The sequence below is a fragment of the Colossoma macropomum genome, unplaced genomic scaffold (genome assembly GCF_904425465.1).
Source record: "Colossoma macropomum unplaced genomic scaffold, Colossoma_macropomum, whole genome shotgun sequence".
Taxonomy (NCBI): domain Eukaryota; kingdom Metazoa; phylum Chordata; class Actinopteri; order Characiformes; family Serrasalmidae; genus Colossoma; species Colossoma macropomum.
In genome coordinates, this window is record NW_023494805.1 from 19,864,438 (window position 1) to 19,887,318 (window position 22,881).

The 22,881-nt window shown below is 42.9% G+C and overlaps 1 protein-coding gene across 7 annotated transcripts in view; it reads left to right on the top strand.

The window, feature by feature from the left end:
• Positions 1 to 22,881, top strand: part of rnf220a (ring finger protein 220a) — a 143,424-nt gene that overhangs the window by 85,597 nt on the left and 34,946 nt on the right. For all 7 annotated transcript variants that reach the window (XM_036596486.1, XM_036596490.1, XM_036596485.1 and 4 more), the window contains exon 3: positions 19,850 to 19,979. In XM_036596486.1, the coding sequence (XP_036452379.1) occupies positions 19,850 to 19,979 (130 nt within the window). The remainder of the gene's footprint in view (positions 1 to 19,849; positions 19,980 to 22,881) is intronic.

Here is a 22,881-nt window from a genome sequence, read left to right on the forward strand (position 1 = left end):
GGAAGCGATTGTTGTTGAACATGGCAATGCCGCCAGACTTTTCCTCCATAATCTCCTAAGAGGCTAATGGGTAATGGATACTAGCCTAATGCCTGGCTGAAAGAGCGCAGATAGATTGATGGGGACAGGGCAGGAAAAGTTGGGCCTGACTCATGGGCCAGTACCCAGGGGGTTAATTCTTGGCTTTGATGCCAAGCAGTAGCCGCTGGTTAAAAGTTAATAACTTTATAGCTGGAGAGGAGCTCATCCATCACAGAGAGTTTGTTTAGGCAGCGTGGTGACGGCACTTCGTGGCCAGGGCTGGGCGTGTACTGATAAATGGAGATTGTAGGGAGGGTTCTCCGTGTCTCCAAGGTGGCTCTGCATGTTGATTCTATGTGTGTGTCTGTGTGTGTGTGTCACTGTGCTACTGTACACCAATAGTATATAATAGTAGTAGTGCATAAAAGTGCAGTAAAAGTAGTGTGTAATTCAGAAGTATGGTATTCGTATTGTAGTATTATATTTCTCTATCAATGCAAAGCCTCCAATCCTCATAATGCTAACTTCACACGAGAAAAAAATGTCCTTAATTTAATCTAATGAGATTTGTAAGTCATTTTGGACCATTTATTATTGGTCTAAATAAATACGCAAGTTACACATTAGATTTATAATTTATAGTTACTGAAAAGGGATGTTAGGTTATGGCTAGAGCGTTAGACCAGGACACTATAAGGCACAGTTTTAGTTTCAAATACTGTGCTTTTATAATGTTGAATGCTCTAATAAACTGAAATTGGAAGCATATTGGCACATTTTCAGGTAGTCCTTATTTTTGCTGTATCAAAAAATGTACCAAGACACCACTGTATCAAGTCTTAAGACCAATAACTGATTAATAAGCCTGTTTTCTAAAGGGTAAATAATGGTAACTGGTGGTCTGAATGAGCATGCCTCAATTTGGGGAAGTCAGACTTTGTTGTAGCTGCCAGCTTCCAGTAACTCAATAAATTCTCTCTTCAGTTCGTTCTCTCTCTTTCTTTCTCTCTCTCTCTCTCTCTCTCTCTCTCTCTCTCTCTCTGTGGGAGGTAGGCTTGGGGAGCAGAGGGGAGCTCAGGGCTGTAAAGGAGCCGTCTCATCTGGAGGTTTAGAGTGTTAATGGCTCAAGGTCAGAAGCGTAAACTGGAGGAGAGGGAGAGGGTTTTGTGCCCCGTGCCTGCTGTGAGCCCTCGCGCCTATCTGACACCTCCACTGCTCAGCCTGTTCACAGTTTAACTGCTGACATTCAGCTGTCAACAGCAATACACTAATATTGTTCTGGAGGATCCCTGTTCTGCACCTTTTTGGCTTTTTCATGCTTTTAACTTAGAAAGGGCTTGTTAGTTAGATGAACACCAAAATATGCAGAACAAGGATACTACAGGACCATTATTGCATTAATTTTAATATCATAGCCATTTTTCACCCTCTATAAAAGCTTATATGCTATAAATATAAATGTGTGTATTTATGTTGTTACACCTATTTAGTTTTCAGGGTTTCATTCTTAAGAAAATTATTGTAGACCTGCTAAAGTTCACAGACAGAAGCTGCCATTAATTTTAGGCTCAGTTCTCTCCCTGCTGGCACTCCCTAGAGGTCAGTGTCTGTAACTGCATATTGGGGCTGTGTTTGTCATGCCATAGGGGTCATATGATGGGGAGGTCACAGATTGCTCCCCACTTGGCCTGCCTCTGCCCTCCACCAGTCCTCAGCTGCCTGCGCAGCCTGTGCCACCCACCACTGGACAATTGACCTTTTGACCACACAGCACAGGGGCACAAAGAGCTGTCTAACCTACCCAGCCCAACACAATGTCATTCTTATAGTGAACTAGTGCAGAGACAACACTGCTGAAAATAAGTGTCTGATGAATATAGGAAAACAGGCTTCATTAAGACTCAGGAGTGAAATACATCACACCCTATAGAAATTTCCATTGCCACTCAATGACGTATTTTGTTTTTTGTTATAATAACCCAGTTTTTCTGGGGGTTTTTATGTGGTCTGAAAGGCAAAAGGTTCCAGTTACATGTTTTAAACTAAGATTTTTTTTTTCTTTTTTCTGAAGTTACTATTTCGAAGTTGAAATTTTGATAGGGGTGGGCAGTACGACAGTATTTATTATTATCGTGATAAATTACACCAAGTTATATCACAATAAGCTTTTCTGAGATCTTGGATATCAGTAGTCAGATAATACTGGCAAGTTGCATGTTTCATTATAAAGAGAGCTTAATTAGTGCTGTTAAATTAGGTTTTTTAATGTGACACTACTAGTGCCTGTTTTTTGTTCCAGCTCAATCAAACATAAAAATATTGTTTAAAAAAAGGTATAAGCGCATAGCATGGAATTTCACACTGAGATGAGAATTGGAGGCCAATAGCAAAAATACCTGAAATCCATGAAAACACATTTATATATATATTTTTATATATATATATATATATATATATATATATATATATATTTTACTGGTGATAAGCCTTAGAACAAGCTTTTGTCTTAGAAACACATTTAGACGGAAGACAGAAAAATGCTTCAGCTCAGCATTACCAAGTGCACTACATGGTGTGTGTCTAGAGTGTACGTATGTTAGTGTAAGTGTTTGTGTGTGTGCGTATTGTTTTCCGGCTGAGAGTGCTGTGTAATTCAGGCTCAGTGAACCCCCATGGCTGGTGCTTGGCGCAGCCACCCCCGGTGGACCTGTTGATGGGACCGCCTCTGTCACACGAGCACCAGGAGTGATAAATGTCCCTTATCGCCATCGTCATTGTAATAGCCCCACAACAGGCCGGCGATGGGCGAATGGGCCGGAGTTATCGCCCTGCTCCTGCAGGGGAAGAATACACATCAAGCTGCCAATCACCGGGCCTGAAAATTGCTCTGAGATTTGAGTCCCCAGACAGCAAGCGACAGCACAAGCTCCTCTCTCTCTCTCTCTCCTTCTCTCTCACTCTGCTATTACACTGTTCTAGCGCTTTCACCTCTTTTTTAATGCTTAAACTCCTAAACACCGCCGTCTCCTGTCAGCTGGTGTGTGTGGGGGCATGCTAGTGCGCTGCAGAAGCATGAGGGATGGGGAGAGGGAGTGTGTGGTGTGTATTTGTGTGCGAGAGTGAGATGATAGGGGAGTTGCGAGGTTAATGTCTGAGCATCAGAAGAGCCATTCCAGCCTCTTTGATTTGTATTGATCGGCGTGTTCTTACTCTAAAGGAAAAATCGGAGCATTTCTCCCTCATCTGCCTTCTCTCACCTCCCTCCATCCATCCGTCCTCCCTCTGCACTGCTCCTCTGCTCCTCTCTGCTCCCCCCTTACCTCCAGGGCAGGCTGACACAGTGTGAATAATGTCCATAATCGGAGAGGTTAAACAGCCAAGCCGCTACACGCACACACACACACACACACGTACAAACCGCATCTAAAGTGTAACATCCCCCTCTGCTGTTGGAAACCTCTGGGTGTAAATCTCTGACCCCACAATGATTCAATTCGATTATAATTCTTTAGGAAATGATTCAGCGCATCATTTCCTAAAGAAATATGCTGAAATATATAGATGGTAAAAACAATGCATAAGTCATATTTATGTTTAGATTTGAAAATACACTATTAAAAACACTACTGTTGTTTTAACTTAATAATAATTGAATAATTGAACCTTTAATAAAAGGTTAACAGGACAATAATCAACATATTACATCCTGTCAAATTAGCATTAATTTAGGTTAAATTAAATTGAATTAAATTTAAATTTTGAGGCAGCCAATTTAGTTTTTTGTTAAAACACCAAGTCATTCTCTCAGTGTAGGACAACAATGTTATTGTGGCAAAATAAATGAATGCACACTTTATTGAATACACTCTTAAAAGGCCCATATCCTACTTTTTTGCCTTATATTTTCCTTCCTGAAGTCCCATAACATGTATCAAAAACAGTGATTTATTTTTACATGACCATTGTCCAACCTCTCTTTAGCCATTAGCCAAAAAACAGGCTGTTTTTGTTATCAGTCCTTTAAGACTGACACATGGAAATGATTTCTGTTCTGATTGGCTGTCCTGAATTGTGCCTCATTCAAAAGCAATTCAGTTTCCTAATAACTGCAAGCTGGATGGGAGGGGCAAAACATCTACAGGCTGCATTGGCAGAAATATGTAAATATGTTGGGTTTTGTGATGTCACAAAAACAAAACATTCAAATCTTAACTCAGTTTCTATATGTGGACCGTATGGACTGGGGATTGAATGTTATGTACTACATCAAACTCAAGGAAAACCTAAGGAAAATTAGTTTTTCCATGATATTGGTACTTTAAATATAAAAGTTACTAAATGGCTCTTGGTCTGGACATGTGGTTATAGTTCAAATCATTAATTGATATGGAACCTTATCATTATGTGGCGATTCTTTAACCTTTAATGAGCTTCTTCACACTTGTGTGGTTTTTAACCCCTTAACATGCCATGGGCCCGCCGGCGAGCCATAGTTTCATTACACTCTTCTATAAGAATAGCTCCATTAGTTTGCATTGAAGTCCCTGTAGTTACTGAATGATAAGCCTTTGTATGAAATAAAACTGGAATGTTAAGGGGTTGAAGAAGCATCCACTAAAAGATTCTTTAGGGAAGCAGAACTCACAAAAAATTTAGATGCATCCCCATATATTGATGCACTTCTGTTGGAAATCAGAACACATTCCTGTAGAAGGAGACAGAGCACGGCACTAACAGAATGTGTAGAAGGTGTCAAACCCTGGAGACACGCACGGATAAGATCACAATGATGTCCGATGATGGCTGAACTGTGTGTGTGATGCAATCTAAGTGTGTCTGATTGCAGCCCATCTCTACCTTCCTTGGGGGGGGGGTTATGGAGGTCCGAATAGTGGCCCACGAGGGCCCCAGGGTCCCTTTTATCGGGCGAACCTGAAAAACCCACTTCTCCTGATAGCCATCTCCTAGCTAAACCCTCAGCTGCACTCTCGGGCACCTGCTCCAGCCTTTATTAAGCCCTCACTGACACAGAGAGAAAGAGAGAGAAAAAAGAGAGAGAGAGAGAGAGAGAGAGAGAGAGAGAGAGAGAGAGAGAGAGAGAAAGAGAGAGAATGGAGCATATACAGCAGCTATAGATACAGATACGGATGCGCAGTGGGGGGATTAGGTGAGTGTCTCTGCACAGCGACAAGTCCTGATAACAGCCCCCCAGCTCTAATGGCTTCGGACCCTCACCTGCTGAGAGCTGCCAATCCAACCCAGTCAACCAGCTCAAGAAAGAACCTGCACTGACCACCAAGCAGCAGCACAGGCTGGAGAAAGAGAGGGAGAGAGAGAAAAGCGAAAGGAGCAAGTAGAGATGGGGATATGCAGTCACTTCAACAGACTGCCATGCAGCATGCTGGACACTTTATAACCCCTTAAACTGCAGGCTTATTATTCACTTATTAGCCTCAAGACTTATTCAGTAACTATACATTATTAGGGAAAGAGCACTCCAAGTGATAGTTTGGCAAAAAAAAACAAAAAACTTTTCATTCCCCAAATGTTGATTTGCCATGTTTGGTGTCTGAAGTTTGCTTCTTTAGTTTTCCACTGTAGTTATGAGGCTAGTGTAGCTAACAAGCAATGAAAGCTTATAACCCACTAATCAGTCAGGTGGAAACTGCCATTAATCTCAAGTAAACTATATATGGCATAGGAACAATTTATAAATTATTGCTTAAGGGAAAGAGACAGAGAGAGGGAGAAAGGGAGATGTTGGAGATAGTGTGAAGTTGTAAGGGGGTGTTGGGTGTTGTAAGTGTGATGACAGCAAGGACAGATAGAGAGCTGGTTGGTGGGGGTTTGGAGGGGTTTGGCTGAGCTGCTGTGCGGCCGGGGGCGGAGGATAAATCACAGCCCATTGTAGTGAGAGATGTGGAAGTAGCGGCGTGCTGATTATTCCCCCGCTCTGCTACACTGACCCGCCGGGCCATATTTCTGAGGCTCAGTGCCCCTGACACACACCGTCTGGAGCATGAGAACACACACTCACACACAAGGTGGATGTGGCTCTTAATGCAAGGCTGTTTGTTTGTACTGCTGAGTAGATGTGAGGTTGTTCACAGCTACTGTTGGGTTACTGCATTATGGTGCGTGTGTGTGTGTGTGTGCTTGATTTTGTACAATTTTTTTAGGCCAAAATATCCTGACTTTGTAGAAAAGCCAGAGTAAGAATTTACATTGTCTGGTTCAGTTAAACAGTCCTCACCTAGTTTTGTGAGGTTATATTGGATTCACTATGTTGGATTCATGCTATTTCAATGGTTAACTGTTTACTCATTAATTAAAAATGATAGTTTGGCCCATTAAAGAGCAAGGTAATTGTATTCATATTGCAACAATTCAAAGTGCTAGAAATGTGCTAGTGTGTTTCATACTAATAAAAATCAGCTATTGGCCAATTTGGATGTAAAGAAATGAGTATCAGCCATGAAAATACATAACTGGGCCATTTTTTGAAATATGAGCTTTTGTAATATTATACATATTGTCACTTCCAAACAAACCACATTTCTACACTTTTTGCGATTTTTCTTTTTCTACATCATTTGAGCATAGCAGCTGCTCTTTACATTGTGAGAAAATGTCATGATGGATGGACCAATACAAATGCTATGAATTGCATAGACTAAAATCTCTTTATATTACCTTATATTCAAAGTAAAGACTGTTTTTACCCTCTCCTCTAAGGTTAGTATTTTGGAGATACATGTTTTCCTTTGGACAGCGACGATATATTAAATATGAGATGACCACCTTCCCTGATGAATGTGTGTATGTGCGTGCACATTCATGGGGCTACTTCCATGTGCTAGATAACAGGGCGGAGGTGATTTATTTCTCTCCTTAACTGCACTGCAGACAGGTGCTGTGTTAACAACCAAGGCCCGGCCATCGAAGAGAGACAGAGAGAGAAACAGGGAGAGAGCAGGAGAGAGGCTTAGGCTCTAAATGCTTTGTGCGATGGAGGTGTTAGTGGATGTCAGCTCACTCCAGGAGCTGACAGATGAGCAGGGGCGAGGAACAGGAAGTCCCTGGCCCCGTAGCGCACAGGGGGCAAGCATATATGTGTGTGTGTGTGTGTGTGTGTGTGTGTGTGTGTGTAAGGGCTGTTGTACTGCAGACTCTGAGCTCAGCGCACGAGCAGCAGCAGACGAGCAGCAGACACAGGAGAGTCTCCAGTGACGAATCAATCAGTGGCTCACTTTCTCCCCCCCCACATACACCTCCCATCTGTCTACACCGGAGCTGAGGGAAGACAGATCGCCTTTACCCTGCATGCCACTTTAGCCTGACTTTGAGCCTTAATCTCAGGGACAGAGATGGAGCGAGCGCTCCCACCGGACTGGACAGGACTAGCTTGTGATGGGAATTGTTGTGTTAAACAGGACTTTTTGAGATGAAAACATCAGCGTAGGATTATGCAATATGCACAGTAGGCTAACTTCACGTCAAAACACATCAGAACTTAGTGTATTCTAAATGGATGCCAGAACAAGATTTGACTGAGTGCAAACCCACATATGTCTCTGAGGCAGTGTTGACGGGTTGGGCAGGTTCGCACCAAATTGGGGCGGATTTTGGTTGGATTCTGCGGAAGGACAACATTTAGGCTGGTTTGTCATTATTTTGGTGAGTTTAAAAAAATAAATAAATTATAAACTGCATTACTTAATAATGCCTCTGCAGTTTAAATAGGCCTGACTTCTCCATATATTCAGTAAGTTATCAAAACTTTGATTGACATACATTTTCGTCACTTTCATTGAGAAAATAATCATCATAATCAACATCAGCGATTAAGGTACCCAGTTTATTATTGACGTAATTGATATGGGTTAGGGTCTAACGTGGTATAGATTATGCATTAATTAACTCTGCATTACTGGCTGTACAGAGTTTTGCTATGTTTTATAATAATCAATAATAATTATTATATTGAAATCATTTATAGTTTATATGCAAGACAGCAGCTGCTAACGTACCCAGCAGCTTAACATTAATGTGATTTTGGTTAAGTGTATTATGGTTGAAAATGCCCTTTGGCTGTTTTTAAGGTTTTTTGGATGGTTTTTCGTGCAATTTGTTGGGTTTTGAACAGTTTTTGGCTGGAAACCATAGAAACAATCTGGCTCATATGATTGCAGGATGAGCAAACTGCAAACACACTCAGTTAATTTCCATTCCCTATATTAGCATTCTACATTAGTGCTGATTCTTCAGCATGGGGAGTAGGGAATGAGTAGAGTGCCATTTTGAACACAAGGCCTGTGAGTAGGTCAGGAGGCAGACCGTTTGGCGGTGCTAGATATGATTGATCACCATGCGTGACAGCACTTTCTCTTGTAACTTTCAAATGATTAAGCCTTTAGAGGCTTTTTATGGCTCAGAGCGAAGTGCTTTTTTTCACAAGGGCTCCAAATCGCTGAAGCAGGATGTGTTTAGCATTACAGCCAGTCATTTAGTCAGTAGCCCTTACAACAGCCATGAAGTAGCACGATGGAGCCGAATTAGCGCAGCGGAAGATTAGCATTAGCTGCTCTCTCAGAGCAGCATCCATAAAGCGATTCCAAAGAGACAGTGAGAGCGATGCGAGATGACAGGTCCTTTGTAAATACATTTGCTAACTGTGTGTGTAGTGAGAGTGTTAACAGAGGCACAGGAGGGGGAGCCCAGTCAGTGATGACAGCTGCTAGCTGCTCTGTTCAGACGGACCTTGCAGCTCGTCTTCTCCGCGCCATCGTCTGAATTCAATTAACTCCGCCGGCTGCTGTTCTGTCGCCATTAGTGCTAATTAGTTAAAACATCAGAGTATAAACAGTAAATTGGCTCTGGTAATTAATTCCCTCTCCCTGGCATATGAGAGCAAAGGGGGGAGGCGGAGGGGAGACTGATGGGGGCGCTGCCTTTGCAAAAGAAATCTGTAGAGGTTATCTGTGGCTTTGTGCTATCAATTATGGTTAGGCGTTTATTTGGGAAACAGCATTTGTGTGTGTGTGTGTGTGTGTGTGTGTCTAAGAGAGAGAGAGGAAGAGAGAGAGAGAGCGAATCCCACTAATGGACAGACAAAAGGCAGTCAGCACCTGGCATCAGTTACAAGCTGGAACAAACTGCTAGCATAACATTAATTGACATTTGCCGCTGAATTGGTTTCTTCACTTTTGTGCCATACACTTAGCACAGTGGTTTCCTGCCCTACATATTAAGTGTTTTTTTTTCTAACACACCTAAAGCCCTTCCTGAGTTGGTGCGTTGGAGCAGCACTGTATTTGCTAAGACTTCAGCATATGTAGTACCAAGTGGTATTTATTTTAAACAAATCTTTGCAAGACTGTGATTTTCTTTTTAGCAAAGGATTCTTTAAAAAGGTAGCTTCTTGTGCAGGTTTGCGTCCTAAATGCCTTTGTACACTTCTGAGTTCATGATCCTCTCAATGAACATAAGCTCACCAACACCAGTTTTCTTTGTAAGAAAACCAGCTCCAGACTTTGATGTTTCCACCTGCTTTACAGGATCCTTAGTGCAGACTGGTTGAATTTATTCTTCAGGCTTTCCTCACACAAAGAGTCTATTAGTCTGATGTTGTGTTAAATTAGTTTTTTTTCCCAGAAGCAGATATCATCTTGTTGAACATTTGATGAAGTAACTTAATGAACTTCGTTAAAGTTTGCCAAGGGTTAAATTGTTAAGGGCCACATACTTTTGTGGCCACCAGTCGGTTCAGATAAGATAAAAATCTGGTGGTTTTGTCATTGAATATTTTAGTTTCAGTTGAAGATACCTAGGTGACTGACTTTTTTTCAGTTAAAAAACAGATTTTTTAAGGGATATGCAGGGCATTGGTGTACACTGGTTTAGTGAACCAATGACTCAGTAAATCTCTGCTTTTCTCAAATAGAAATATGTAATTTTTATAGTTTTTTGCTTCTCCCATTTTATTTTCATGACCTGCTGTAGGTCTCCCTGCTCTCATAGGAGTGCGTATGGGCTGAGGGCGGTGGGCATGCTGGCTGGTGATGGATGGCCCCAGTGAAAGGCTATCGCCCACGTGTCCCATGTCCCAGCAGGGCCTGCTTCCTCTGGGATATGACCCTGCTCCGGCCTGCCTGGCCAGCCTCTTTGCAAACAGGTCCCACCTGTTCAGACAAACGCACCATTTCTCTGAGCCGCCCAAATCCATCCATATTTAAGTGAGGCTGATGCCCTCTCCTGCTCCAGCCGGCCGCTCAGGGAGGGGAGCTGTAATGGCTCTTTTCCCCAGGGAGGAGCAGGGAGCCAGGAGCCAGGAGTGAGACACAACCACAGGCCAGGAGTACTGTCTGTGAGAGAGAGAGAAGCAGGCAAAAGCTGGCAGATCTAACCCAGCAGTGTCAGACTCATTTCCTGGGTCAGCGGCTGGGTAATGCTCTATTAATTTGCTCCATTCTCCCCTGTGAGGCAAAACTCAATCTCCAGCCGCCGCGGCACACACACTGCTGTACCAGCCACAAGGTGATTGATTGAATAAACAGCTGTCACTACTGTGAGGACCCATACCCACCAACACAAGCACTTCTCTTCTATACCACCCCCTCAATCTCCACACATACACACTTTACACAAAGCTAACCCCCTCAGTCCACACGCACACAAAGTCACACACTTTATGCTACATCCCAAACTAACATACACTCACGAATACGCACACATTGCGCACTGTGCCCTCCAAAACGTCCTCCCTGTTATTATCACTTTTTTTAGATAATGGTGTCTCCACCTCTCTGTTAACCCACTCTGTCTCGCTTGCCCGTTTTCCACCGGAGAAGCCACGCTATGATTACTCGGATCAAACACGCATCATCTTTAGCAAAACACTCCGCCCCACTCGTTCGCCACTCCTGACAGAGTGATGGAGCTCAATCCCCACTCCCCACTTGCTGCTGCTGCCACAGGATTGCATTTGCCTTTTAAAAATGTGTGCATGTACGTGTGTGAGTGATCAGCTTTGAGCTGGGGTGTGTGAAGCTGTTATTTAACAGCACAATGCATCATTGTCAGCCTGGAGTGGCCTCTCTACACGCCGCTAGGCCTGACGCTAACGCTGATGCTAACGCTAACGCAGGCGTTCACTGGGCGCAACAGCGGGCTCGACCTGGTTCCATTCCATCAGACATCCACCCGAATGAGCAGCGACACCTCATTCCCCTCCTTTTCTCTCCTCTTCTCTTTTTCTCTCCTCTCTTCCTCCTTATTTTTGTTCTTTTCTAGTCCACCCCCATCAGCCCGGTATCATCAGCTCAGTAACTGTCCAACCCGCTTAGCAACCTGCACTATTCACTTACCATAAAGTGAATCTCTTTCTGCCTCTCTCTCTCACGCATACAGCCCAGGCCAGTCCCATTATCACTTTAATTCCCCTCCTTTTGAGCGGAGAGCCCGTATTTGGCGCTATGGAGATGACTCGTGGCGTCTCACCTTGCGTTGATTTAGAGAGGTGCGAAGCCAAAAAAATGAAGGTTGACAGGCCTGCTGGATTTATTTGATTGTGCATGCGAGACAGTGTCATTTTAGCAGCAGAAGATGAGAGGAGAGAGGGGAAGGAGGGGTGTTTGGGGGGTAGTACAGCCTGAGGTAAAGAGAAGAAGAAAGAAGGTGGGGGGAGTCTCTGAAGGAGAGAAAAAAGAAGAAGAAAGCCAGCCGCGAATCAAATCAAATTCCTCTTATCGGGCGTTATTTGAAGACGTTATCGGGCAGGGTAATGCGGTTAGGTGCAGTAAGGGGGCTGAGAGATTTCGCTGTTTACTGATGTTGGCATGTTTAGGGGTGGAGAAGAGGGAGAAGAGAGAGAGAGCGAGGGAGGGAGGGAGGGAGGGTAAGGAGGGATGAGGCAGGGAGGCGTAAACGCTGGATGCATGTCAGGAAAACCCATTTAGGATGCATGGAAAGCGGAAAGGAGCAACAGGGCGGACAAGGAGCCCTAAGGCTTCTTCAAGGACACAAGCAGGTGCTCCTCCTTCAGGTGCTCTGCAGTGATCAATAATCCAAAAGTCCCCTGCATATCTGACACGCAGCAAAGGGACCTCTGTAACTGGCGGAGCTACAACATATGGACAGAATACCACATTGCTGTTATTCTGCTATGATTTGTAAGATAGTAATTATACATCAACCTTTGATGTGACAGTTAAAATTGGCCTGCAAAATCATTTATTGCATATTGCAGTTTTCTGTGATCGCAGTATTACAAAGGCCAAAATTATGATAACAATTAGCAAACAATATATTGTGCAGTCTTAGTAACTTAGTAACGTGCTTCGATAATCTATCTTCACTCCCTCACAGATTTCAATAGGACACAAGGAAGGGACACTGCTGTCTGCCAAACAGAAATACATCGATCTATCTGGCCCAGTGAAGTGATGGTCTGTGTAGATTAAAAATATAATCAATATAATCAGATCTATAACAACCATAAGCAGATTCACAAGGCAGTGGTGTCACAAGCATTCATATGAAGCATGCTGGGAGCCTGAATGTGCATACGATATTGGTTGAAGTGGTGCTAGGTGAGCAGGGACCAATATGGTTATTGACATCCCCAAATGAGACTGACATCAGTGTGTGTGTGTGGCTGTGTACCATGTTTAGCTCTTTAGAAAACAAGAACATTTTAATGTTGTGTGGACATTTAGCTGGTGTTTATGAATGAAACTATGTTTTATACATATAAAAAGGCAGCTTTTATTTTAAAAAGCGTAAAAAGTTTTCCTTAGGGTTGAAGTTTTTGTTGTATTAGTTATGGGCAAAGCTTACCTGCAGTAATACAGAAGTCAGTGGAAATACCCCACAAAGATAGGAATTTTATAACATTGTGTGTGTGTGTGGGTATGTGTATGTGTGTGCATACCCGGCACAGCCGCACTCTGTTAACACGGAAAGATTTCAAAAGGCTCCTACAACTCCCTCTGTGCCCATTAGCAGAGGCTTTGTTCTCTTGCCAGTGCGTTAAGAGAACCGCACTCGACTCTGCTCACTGAACACATACACGTGGCACACACGCAGGCATAAAACTTCCTACAAGCGTTCTCAAACAACCAAACCAGATGAAGACCATTAAAGCCACTGAACGAATGATTTCACTGCGGTTATGAGACCGACATTTTAAAAGGTCATTAGCATCATGCTAAAAGATAGGACCAAGCGGTAATATGGCAGATTCCGCACATTAGAAGTATGTACAAGTCCTTCCACAATTCCTGCGCTGACCTTATGTGCTTCATTAAATAACTTTTAACATCAACTTTTTATTTTAGCAAAAAACAGTTTAATAGCGTCTCCTGTGCGTGGTTTTATGAACACAGATATGTAGAAGGTTGTTTTCAACCAAACGCCTACATGCTGTTTGAGTTAGGCTAAGCTACCAGGCTAAATGAGTAGGGAGACACGCGGCCTGCAGGCCCATTCGGAGCAGCTGGTGGCCGGCTGCCAGCCGCCGGCGGAGAGCAGTTTTCAGACGGCTTCTGTAGAGCAAGATTATTATTTTTTTCTTTTCTTTTATAACACAGCGGCTTGTAAAACACATGTAAGGAGTTTAAAAGCAAGCTAGAGAGAAGGACTTCAATTAATTAGCAATTGCTTTTCAAGCTAGCAGGAAGTACAGTGAGTTGCTAGCATAGTTGAAGCCTTTCTTTCCTTTTTTGTGATTAATAATCTTGAAAATGGCTAGTTTTCTATTACTCCATTCCTACCCTTGTCTTCCTTTTTTCTTCTGTTTCTTCTGTTTGCTGTTGGGTAGTAATGTAACAATGTAATCTGTAGCATCCATGCTAATAAAGAACTGCTCGGCTGGACTGTACTAAGAGAGAGAGAGAGAAAGAGAGAGAGAGAGAATATTAGCAAGCAATGAATATTAGCATGCGCAAACTCAGCCGTCCAGCGTGTAATTGTGCTGTGAGTGAGGTTAGAGAGAGGTTAGTGGTGATGAAAGTGCTTTTAATAATTAGGGAATGTCTAAAGGCTGGGAGAGCGAAAGGCCCTCATTAGCTTGTGCTATCAGACTGTAAGTGTGGGTGAAGAGATGGGTCCCTGATAACAGCTCGCCATGCCAGAGATTAAAAAGAGAGAGATCGTGGATAGAGAGGGAGGAAGAGAGAGAGAGAGTCAGATAGAGAGAAAGAGAGAGTGAGAGATGAGATGATCCATCTTGGCGCATTAGAGAACATCAGGCCTGCACTCAATCAGAGCTGTCAAGGGCACATCTCTCTCTCTCTCTCTCTGTCTCTCCCTCTCTCTCACACTATCTCTCTCCCTCAGCATGGCATTTAGGTGAGGAATCTTAGCACTAAAAAGTTCTGTCAGTCCTATTTCCTTGTTATTGGCCCTCTCTGCGCACCGGTCCCGGCGGTCCCACAGATTAAACGGAGTCCCTGCCTGTGTGTGCAGGGGTCCGGCGCAGGAGGGCATCCCACATTAATCATCTTTAACGCGCTGACAAGCACTATGCGCCAGACCCCCCTCCTCCGTCCCTGGATTTATCTCTCTGTCTGCTACCAGTCATCAGTCACCTGGGAGAGAGAGGAAGAGAGAATGTGAGGTAAGGGTGGGTTGTGTTGTGACTAGAGAGGGTGATTAAAAGAAAGGGACAAGACAACAGAGACCGGAGAGAGAATGCTCTCACACTGGAAGAAGAGTGTATGCTAACCTTGTGTGTTCCATTATATAACTCATAACATCAGCTTTTGATAGGTTTAATGGTATCTCCTGTACCAGGTCTTACAGATAGAATTCAGCAACTGCATAGCTGTCAAGTGTCAAGGTTTACCTAACGTAAATCTCACAAGCTTTTACATTTATAAGATAAAGTTTGTTTTTGGTGCAGACTAGCTGGATGTAGCTGGATTACACCGCCCAGCATTATTGACCAATACAGCGACCTCACATTAAAACACAGAGTACTGATTTTGCACGCTGATGTCTTAAAAGCCTAAACCAAAAAAGGACACTAAGCAAAATAAGCCAATATCTAAATGACCCAAGACTCATGTTACAATTTTCTATTGCAATTTTGTATGCACTAGAATATTATCCTGAATGCAGCGATGATATGATACATTGCTGAGTCAAATTTAGGGGAACAATATGCATTTTGTATTAACAAGCATTAACATAAAACACACAGGTGTTTAACATTGGAAAACTGAGCTGTAAGCTGCACATTCATACAGCATAAACTCTTCCATACAGCACAAACTGTCTCTCTGACTTTTGTTAGTTTTGAAGTAGTGGAAAGGATGTTGTATGACATTGTATGGCTTTGGGTGTGTGTGTGTGTGGGGGATGGGGTGGGGGGTGGCTAATGCTTTTCCTATAGACAGAAGCATTGTGTGTGTGCAGTGTAGTCGTGGTGGCCAGAGCCTCTCCAGAGAGGTTTGACTAATAGAGACAGCCAGTGATTAATCATTTCTCCCCTGTGAGAAGCATGCAGCCTAACCCTTCCAAAAGACTATGCGGACCCATGCGCTCCTTAACACACACACACACACACACACACACACACACACCCCTTTGCTCTGCGTCTGACATTTCATCAGTGTGTGTATTGACAGATAGGTGAGTCAGCATATTTCTTCTTCAGCGGTGCCACATTACCAGCTGGGTGCCCACACACACACACACACACACACATTGTCTACAGTTCTCACACAGTATTCTCAGTATATGCTCTGGATAGAATTCAAATTTAATGATATAAAAAAGTGGGAATTTTCAAAATTCTCATACTTTCAAATATACCGATATGGGAGTTCTGTTGATGCTGATGCAGATATGTTTATCCTATTTAGAAACTGTAGAATTTAGATTTACCTGGATTACAGAGAGATGCAGTAAACTGTTACAAATGCAGTAAAATGAATTAAATGTAGACAATTTAACACAGTAGCCTAGCATCGCCTAAACATTCTGCTCTCCAAGAAAGAGTGGCAATGGTATGATTGGGCCCGCCAGGCCTAACCCCTCCTACTTTTGTCATTAGCCTGCCCAAAATACCTGCTCTAATGTATTTTCAATATTAAAATCTTATTAATAAATAAACCAAAGCCTCCAACAAAAATGAACTTGCAAAATATTTGACATATTCTGAATTCTTTTTCTGATAGTGACCAAAGTTCCAGTTTAACCAACAAGCGTAGCAATGAGGCATTTGTTAAGCAATGTGACATCTAAATTGAGCAGAAGTAGGTCACAGAAAAAAAGGATTTTGTCCACCAGCGAACTTGTCATGCCCATCCAAAACAGTAGTCTGCTACTGGACAGAGGGCAGCATTTCTGTGTGTAAAACACCCCCCAAGAGAGATGTGTGTTTGTGTGTGTGTGTGTGTGTGTGTGTTCAGGGTGACAGGTGAGAGGGAGGTGGTTAAGGGTGTGACAGGCGCTCGACCAAGCCATCAGGACTCCATTACTGAGCCTATTGATTGTGTACGGATGAATTAAAGAGCCAGATTCAAGAGGCACACTCTCATTGTCTTCTCACACGCACACACACACACCACTACATGTGAACTGGTCACTCTGTGAACTTCACATCTTGCACATCATTAACATCAGTTCATCAAGCTGCCTGTCATGTCAACAAATAAAAAAAGAAAGCTAAGGAAAGCTGCAACCCGTGCCAGATCAAGAGCCAGGTCTGAGCATTTTGTAAGAAATTTACACATGAAAGGAAAAGTGAAAATAGTTGTTTCGGCCAGAAAGAAAGTGAAGAGTTTTATCAGCCACCCAATTGAATTGCGCTTGCCTTTTGTTTACTCTTGCAGACGGTGATTGCTTTGGCACGACTCAAATTATCTTGTCAGGGCAATAAAGCTGACCACTGCTGAGCCTGGATAGCAGTGAGAGGGGGGGAAGAGAAAGAGAGAGAGAGAGATAAGAGGACAGAAAGAGAAGAAAGGGAGAGGAAGAGAGAAAGAGAGATAAGAAAGTGAGAAAAGAAGATAAAGAGAAAAAGAGAAACGTGAAAGAGAGAGAGAGAGAGAAAGAGAGAGAGAAGGAAAGATACAGAATTTAAGATGAAAGGAGCATCCGGCATTTAATGAAACGATGGGCGATTGCATGGAGGAGAAATGTATTAAAAAAATAAGAGAGAGAACAGGGGTGGAGAAATAGACGAGGGAGCACGGAAAACAAATATAGAAGAGGGAGAGAAAATTAGAAATAGATGTGCGAGGATGCTGCAGGAGAGAGAGAAAGAGAGAGGGGGAGACAGAGGCGCAAGGAATTGTAATCGATTACCTATTTTTCAAAGTCACTTAAAGTGTCCAGAGCACGCGGCCGTTAAGTAGTAGTACTGGGGAATAGAGGTTGAGTATGCAGCGGCACGACTGCAGGAACGCAGAGGGAGGGAGAGAGAGAAGGAGGTGGAGGATCTGTGTGTGTGTGTGTGTGTGTGTATGTGTGTTAGCCAGCATGCTAACATTGACCCTGCTTGCTTCTCACTGATGGATCTGTGCTCTTGCAGGAAATAGTTCTGACAGGCCAATATGTGTGGGGATATGTGCCCCCAAAGGGACCCTGCCACACATCGGTGTGTGTGTGTGGGTGGGAGGAGGGAGTGTTACTGATCCATCACCCACTCAAACAGTAAACACATCATGTGAAGACAAACACAACAGTGCCCTCTGAAGTCAAGGACAGGCTCAGGCTGAGCCAGGGGCTTTATATAGAGAGGGGTTGGATTAGCCTGAGCATGTGTGTGTGTGTGTGTGTGGTTGTGTGAGTTTTCCTTTGTTTGTGACAACTCTTCTCCTGGGTTACCTCATCATTCCAATAAAAATAACCTTTGGCCTTAAGGCCTAGTAGCTGATAACCTTTCTGCTTCTAAAGTAGCACTCACACACACTTTCCCCAGCACAATACACACATTGCCATATAGTGTGTATGCTCACACTTCAATTTCATATTAAGTACATATCTTACAAATTTCATATTAGCTACATATTAGCTTGTTAGATTTACTGAAAAAAATTTTGTGGTTACTGGGGCTGGGTTAAAAATGTTCTATATTTGTGCCTTGATTTTGGATATTGTCTCCTAACCAATGTTTTTCCAATACATTCTTTTTCATTACAGACCAACAATGGGTGTGGCTTAACCCAGAAATGAGTATGAGTTGGTGAAAGTGGGTGTATTTACTAATTGTAATGGATTGCATACTAATCAAGAAGTACTTATGTTAATAACATGCATATGGAATGTATTTCAGAGAGTCAATCAGCAGTCTAAATTTTAGAACAAGCATGTGGTGTGGTGGCTAATGTAAAAGTATTGTATTTCGATATCCAGCCCTAGTAGCTACTGAATAATTATGTACTTTGTGTTAAGTTTATGTGTTAAAGAATGAACTTTATATTCCACAGCTGTTATCTTCACATCTATCATAAACAAAGACCTACGGTGGTGGGAAATTGTAGCAGACAACACAGCAATTAACTGGGGCCTTTGCAGTTATATATAGATTTATGTGTAGCACGTGTGAAATGACTGGGGACAGGTGGGGACAAGAACAATTTCCTCACTTCCTGTTTGTGGATACACAGCGTGTGTGAACTTCTATGTGTATTTGTGTGTTTGGGATGAGGTAAGCTTGTATTTGCTTATCACAATGTAGTCGGTTAATAATGGCTAGTCCATCCAGGATGTCCTGTTCAGGGGAGGGCCTATTGTGCCGGCTGCTAAAAATAGTTGTTCTGATTGGCTGTCTCCAGGTGTGTGAGCTGAGAGACAGCAGTGGAACAGGACGTCTCCGAGTTATGGAGAAAGCGTCTTGGATTATTTTCTACATTTCTACATCAGTCCACCTGATTTTATATACAAGATGCGAGTTTATAAAAATGTGCACGTTCACATGCAAGAGGGGTAATTAAGGTTGAATTATGTTTCCTTAGGAAATGATTCAATGCATGATGAAATCTCAGATTTCAAGGTTGCAAAACGTTAGTAATAAAAGTGATTATACTATAAAAGCGCTACATTCTAAAAAGGCTTCAATCAATTCTGAAAAGCGTTGGACCACTTTGCTATTCAGCTTGGATCAAATAGAGCTGTCAGCCAGTGTCTTATTGCTCTTCGCCTTTCTTTGGATTTATCTCACTGATGTGTGGCGACATCATAACATCCTTTACCTCAGGTCTCTCTCACACACATGCACACATTGCAACACTAGATTTTGTTGCTTGACTTGTTTGAAAGTATTTCTTACTTTGGAAACTGTTCTCTACTTCTGTCGCATTGGCTTGTATTGAAGCAGAAGTTGAAGTTGTCAAAAGCTAAGCTAATGAAGTAAAGCGGAGCTGCTGGCGAGAGTCAGTGAGCTTCAGTAAGTTAGTATGTGCTCTGTGCGGCTGCTGGGCTGACTGAGCCTGCCTCTGCGGCTGCTTTAATGAGGGAACAGGAGACAGGAGGCAGAGGGTGACGGATTCTCCTGCTGCTGAAATCCCAGCCACTTAATCCACACGCACACACAACCCTGAGCAACTTGGAGCTCTCCCCCCTCTGCCCTTCAACACACACACACACACACACACACACACACACACATACAGCTCTCAGTCACTCTCTTACTGCTCCTCACTTCACTCTCTGCTGTGTAAAATCAGATTCAAATACTGTACTGCTTGACTGGGCTGACAATGGAAAGAACATTTAGAGTGTGTTTCAGAAGTTTTGATGTAGGTCACTTCTCTATTCACAGTTGACTCTCTGTCTACTGTTCCCTCTCTCTGTCTACTCTTCCTCCTCTCTCTCTCAGGCAAGAAGAAGGTGTCTTTGTATGACAGCCAAGCTCCGATCTGTCCGATCTGTCAGGTCTTGCTGCGCCCTGGAGAACTGCAGGAGCACATGGAGCAGGAGATGGAGAGACTCACCCATTTGCACATCAGGTAGAGCACATACACACATTTGTTTTTGTGCTCAGAAGTGGGGTCGTACATGCGTCCCATATGTATTACATGCATTGTCACTGTTGTAACAAAACCTGATAGCAACTTTATAGGATGGGTAAAAGCATTCTTAACAACAGTGTTAAGTGTTGCCAGTCATAACGAAATGTTTGCTCAGTAAAACAGTGTAAAAGCTTTTGTTTTCAATTGGTGTAAAAAATACATTTTGTAGGTTTAGATATGACAGCAAGAATATGGAAGTACCTATATGTAATCATATTTTTAGACCTAATCTTAAATCAAATACTAACCTTAATCTCAGTAATAAAAAGGAAATTCCGCTTTGATGAATGAAATATGTAGCTTTTGTAAGAAGTCCATTTTGTTCCTCCTGTCAGATTAGGTTAGTCCTGTTTTTCTCTGGTTTTACTACAAAGTCAGGACATTTTTGTCCTATGGCCCCAGTATCAGCTCAGGTAGCCACCTTTCCACTGTAGAATGGTTTGGGCCTGACTCTCATAAATCAGCTCGTGGTGCTGTCAGGGCTTTGAGCAAGCCAGGTTAAGCATGTCAGGTGGATCAGAGAAATCCACACAATGCCCCATCACTCACCAGGTTAACCTTTCAGACACAGCAACATGGCACAGGACACAACACTACTCAGCTGGAGATGACATGAACCCCCAGCATAGCATGATATTAGCTCACCAGGCTAAAACATTCTGCTCTTCCTCTGCAGCTGCTAGCACTTCCCCTGCTGTGTTACTTCTGTGGTGGCCCATATCAGGCAGGAAGTCTCAGTCTCCAAAGCAAGGCTCAGTAGCCACAACATAAACAATGTGGAGTATATCTTTAGGCCACAGAGAGGTCAAACACCAAGTTTTGTCCGTATTGTTAGGAACGTGGCTTGACTTAGAAGTCTAGAGTCGTTACTGTTGCTTGCTATGCTATTTAAATGTAATTACGTAATTACATTAATAATAATCACAGTATGCTTATATTTGATTTATATCACCTTATTAAAATAATAATAAAATATATCCTCATCTACTTAAGAATACAAATATCAATTGAAAGTTTAGCGTCTACTCTTTCTACAGAGTTCTTGTTTTAATGAGGGATCTGTGAGTAATTGCTAAAAAAAAAGTGTGTACACTCCGAGGGAAATAGGAGAGTTAGCTAAACAAATCACATTCCACTACAAGCATATATTGTCCTACCCCTTCCTATCCTATATGCGTCAGGGCTGAAAGAGGGAGTAAGAGAGAAAGAGAGAGTGCAAGGGAGAGAGAGAGCGCTAGCAGGAGCGATAGTTATCCATCAGGGAGGAGTTATGGTTTAATAATTAATAAAGGGCAGCGAGCGGCCCTCCCCTGTGGCCAGCGGCAGCGGACTTAGCCCCTACTGCCTGGGTCTGGTGGATGGCGGAGGTTATTTAAGGAAATGGCGTCATCGCTCCTCGTTTGTCAGCGGTGGACACTCCGAAGCATCTCTGGGCTGTGATTTAGCCCGGCTCGCAATGCTCCCATTAACCCCCATGCTGTAGTCATCTGAGTTATAACCCCAGCACGCTCCTACCACCACTGCTGAGCAAGGACTTACACTAAAGAGAGAGAGAAAAGGAAGGAAGGAGACAAGAGGGAATAAGGAGGAAAATAATTGAATAAAAATTAGGGGGAGACTGAAACCAAGGCTTTTCTGCTATTGCTGAGTTTGTTCAAACCATTAGACAGAGTTTGTACCCTACAGGAGATGTAGCAAATGTTATGTTAAAGAAGTTGTTCCTTCTGGAAAGTTACCAATGTTGAAACATGAGATTTTCTTATGACAGTGATGATAATAATCATCAAGATTTATAAAGAACTTTAATGCAATCCCATCTATTTACCAGTATACAATGAAACAAAAGAACATTTCTCATGGGCTTTGGGTACAAGTGAAGTACGTTAAATTACATTGAATACAGCTAGAACAACTAGAGCCTCAAAGGATAAGAATAAATAAATAATGACCTTGTGAGTTAGCATATGTCTTATTACCTCCCCATTAGACCTATTAGACCTCTTGTTATCCCGATTCTATTGGAATTCCCATTCAATTGTACACTGACATGACTCAGGCAGTAATAAACAGTAAAGAGGTGTGGAACGCCTCTGTCTTTGCCTTAACATTCCACTAAGCAAGGCTGTGTGCTGCACACACACATACACACACACACACACACACACGCACACACACATTCACACATACACGCACACAGATCATTGGAAGTGACATGGTGAATTTGTGGCAATTTGTAGTAAATCTCCCTCTAATGATACCGTTTCGTTGGGCCGCAAATGAGAACGGAGTGCATGTAAAGTGGAGAAGGCTATTTAAGATGTAGCATTAGGCAGATGTCTGGATGGATGTGGGTGAGTGTGCCTGAGATTGGGACTGCCAGATTTCTAGATCTCCCTCTCTTTCCCTCTCCATCTCTCTCCTTCTCGCTCTCTCTTTCTCTCTCTCTCTCTCTCTCTCCCCTGTGGCTGTCACCTCTCTCATTTTCTGGCATGTCCTCCGCTCCTCATGTATGGAAATGGAAATCCATCATGGCCTTTACACATCCGCCTGCACCGCCAGCCACAGCAATCTACATATCGCCCCCGCCCCTCCAACCCCTCCACGTAATCAATTTGCCTCCAACAGAGCGAGTGAGAGCCAAGTGGCAAACAGCACCAAAACTAATCTTTATCTCCACAGTACAAAACCCTATTGTCAACTGGTATTTAGTCAGTTTTCAACATCTCCCTCACCCTCACCAGCCTCTCATTCTCCCTTTTCTGTCTCTCTCTCTCTCTCTCTGTACCTGGTTTCAACAATCAACCCCCAAGCTTGGTTTGTCCAGAAAGTGCTTTATTGC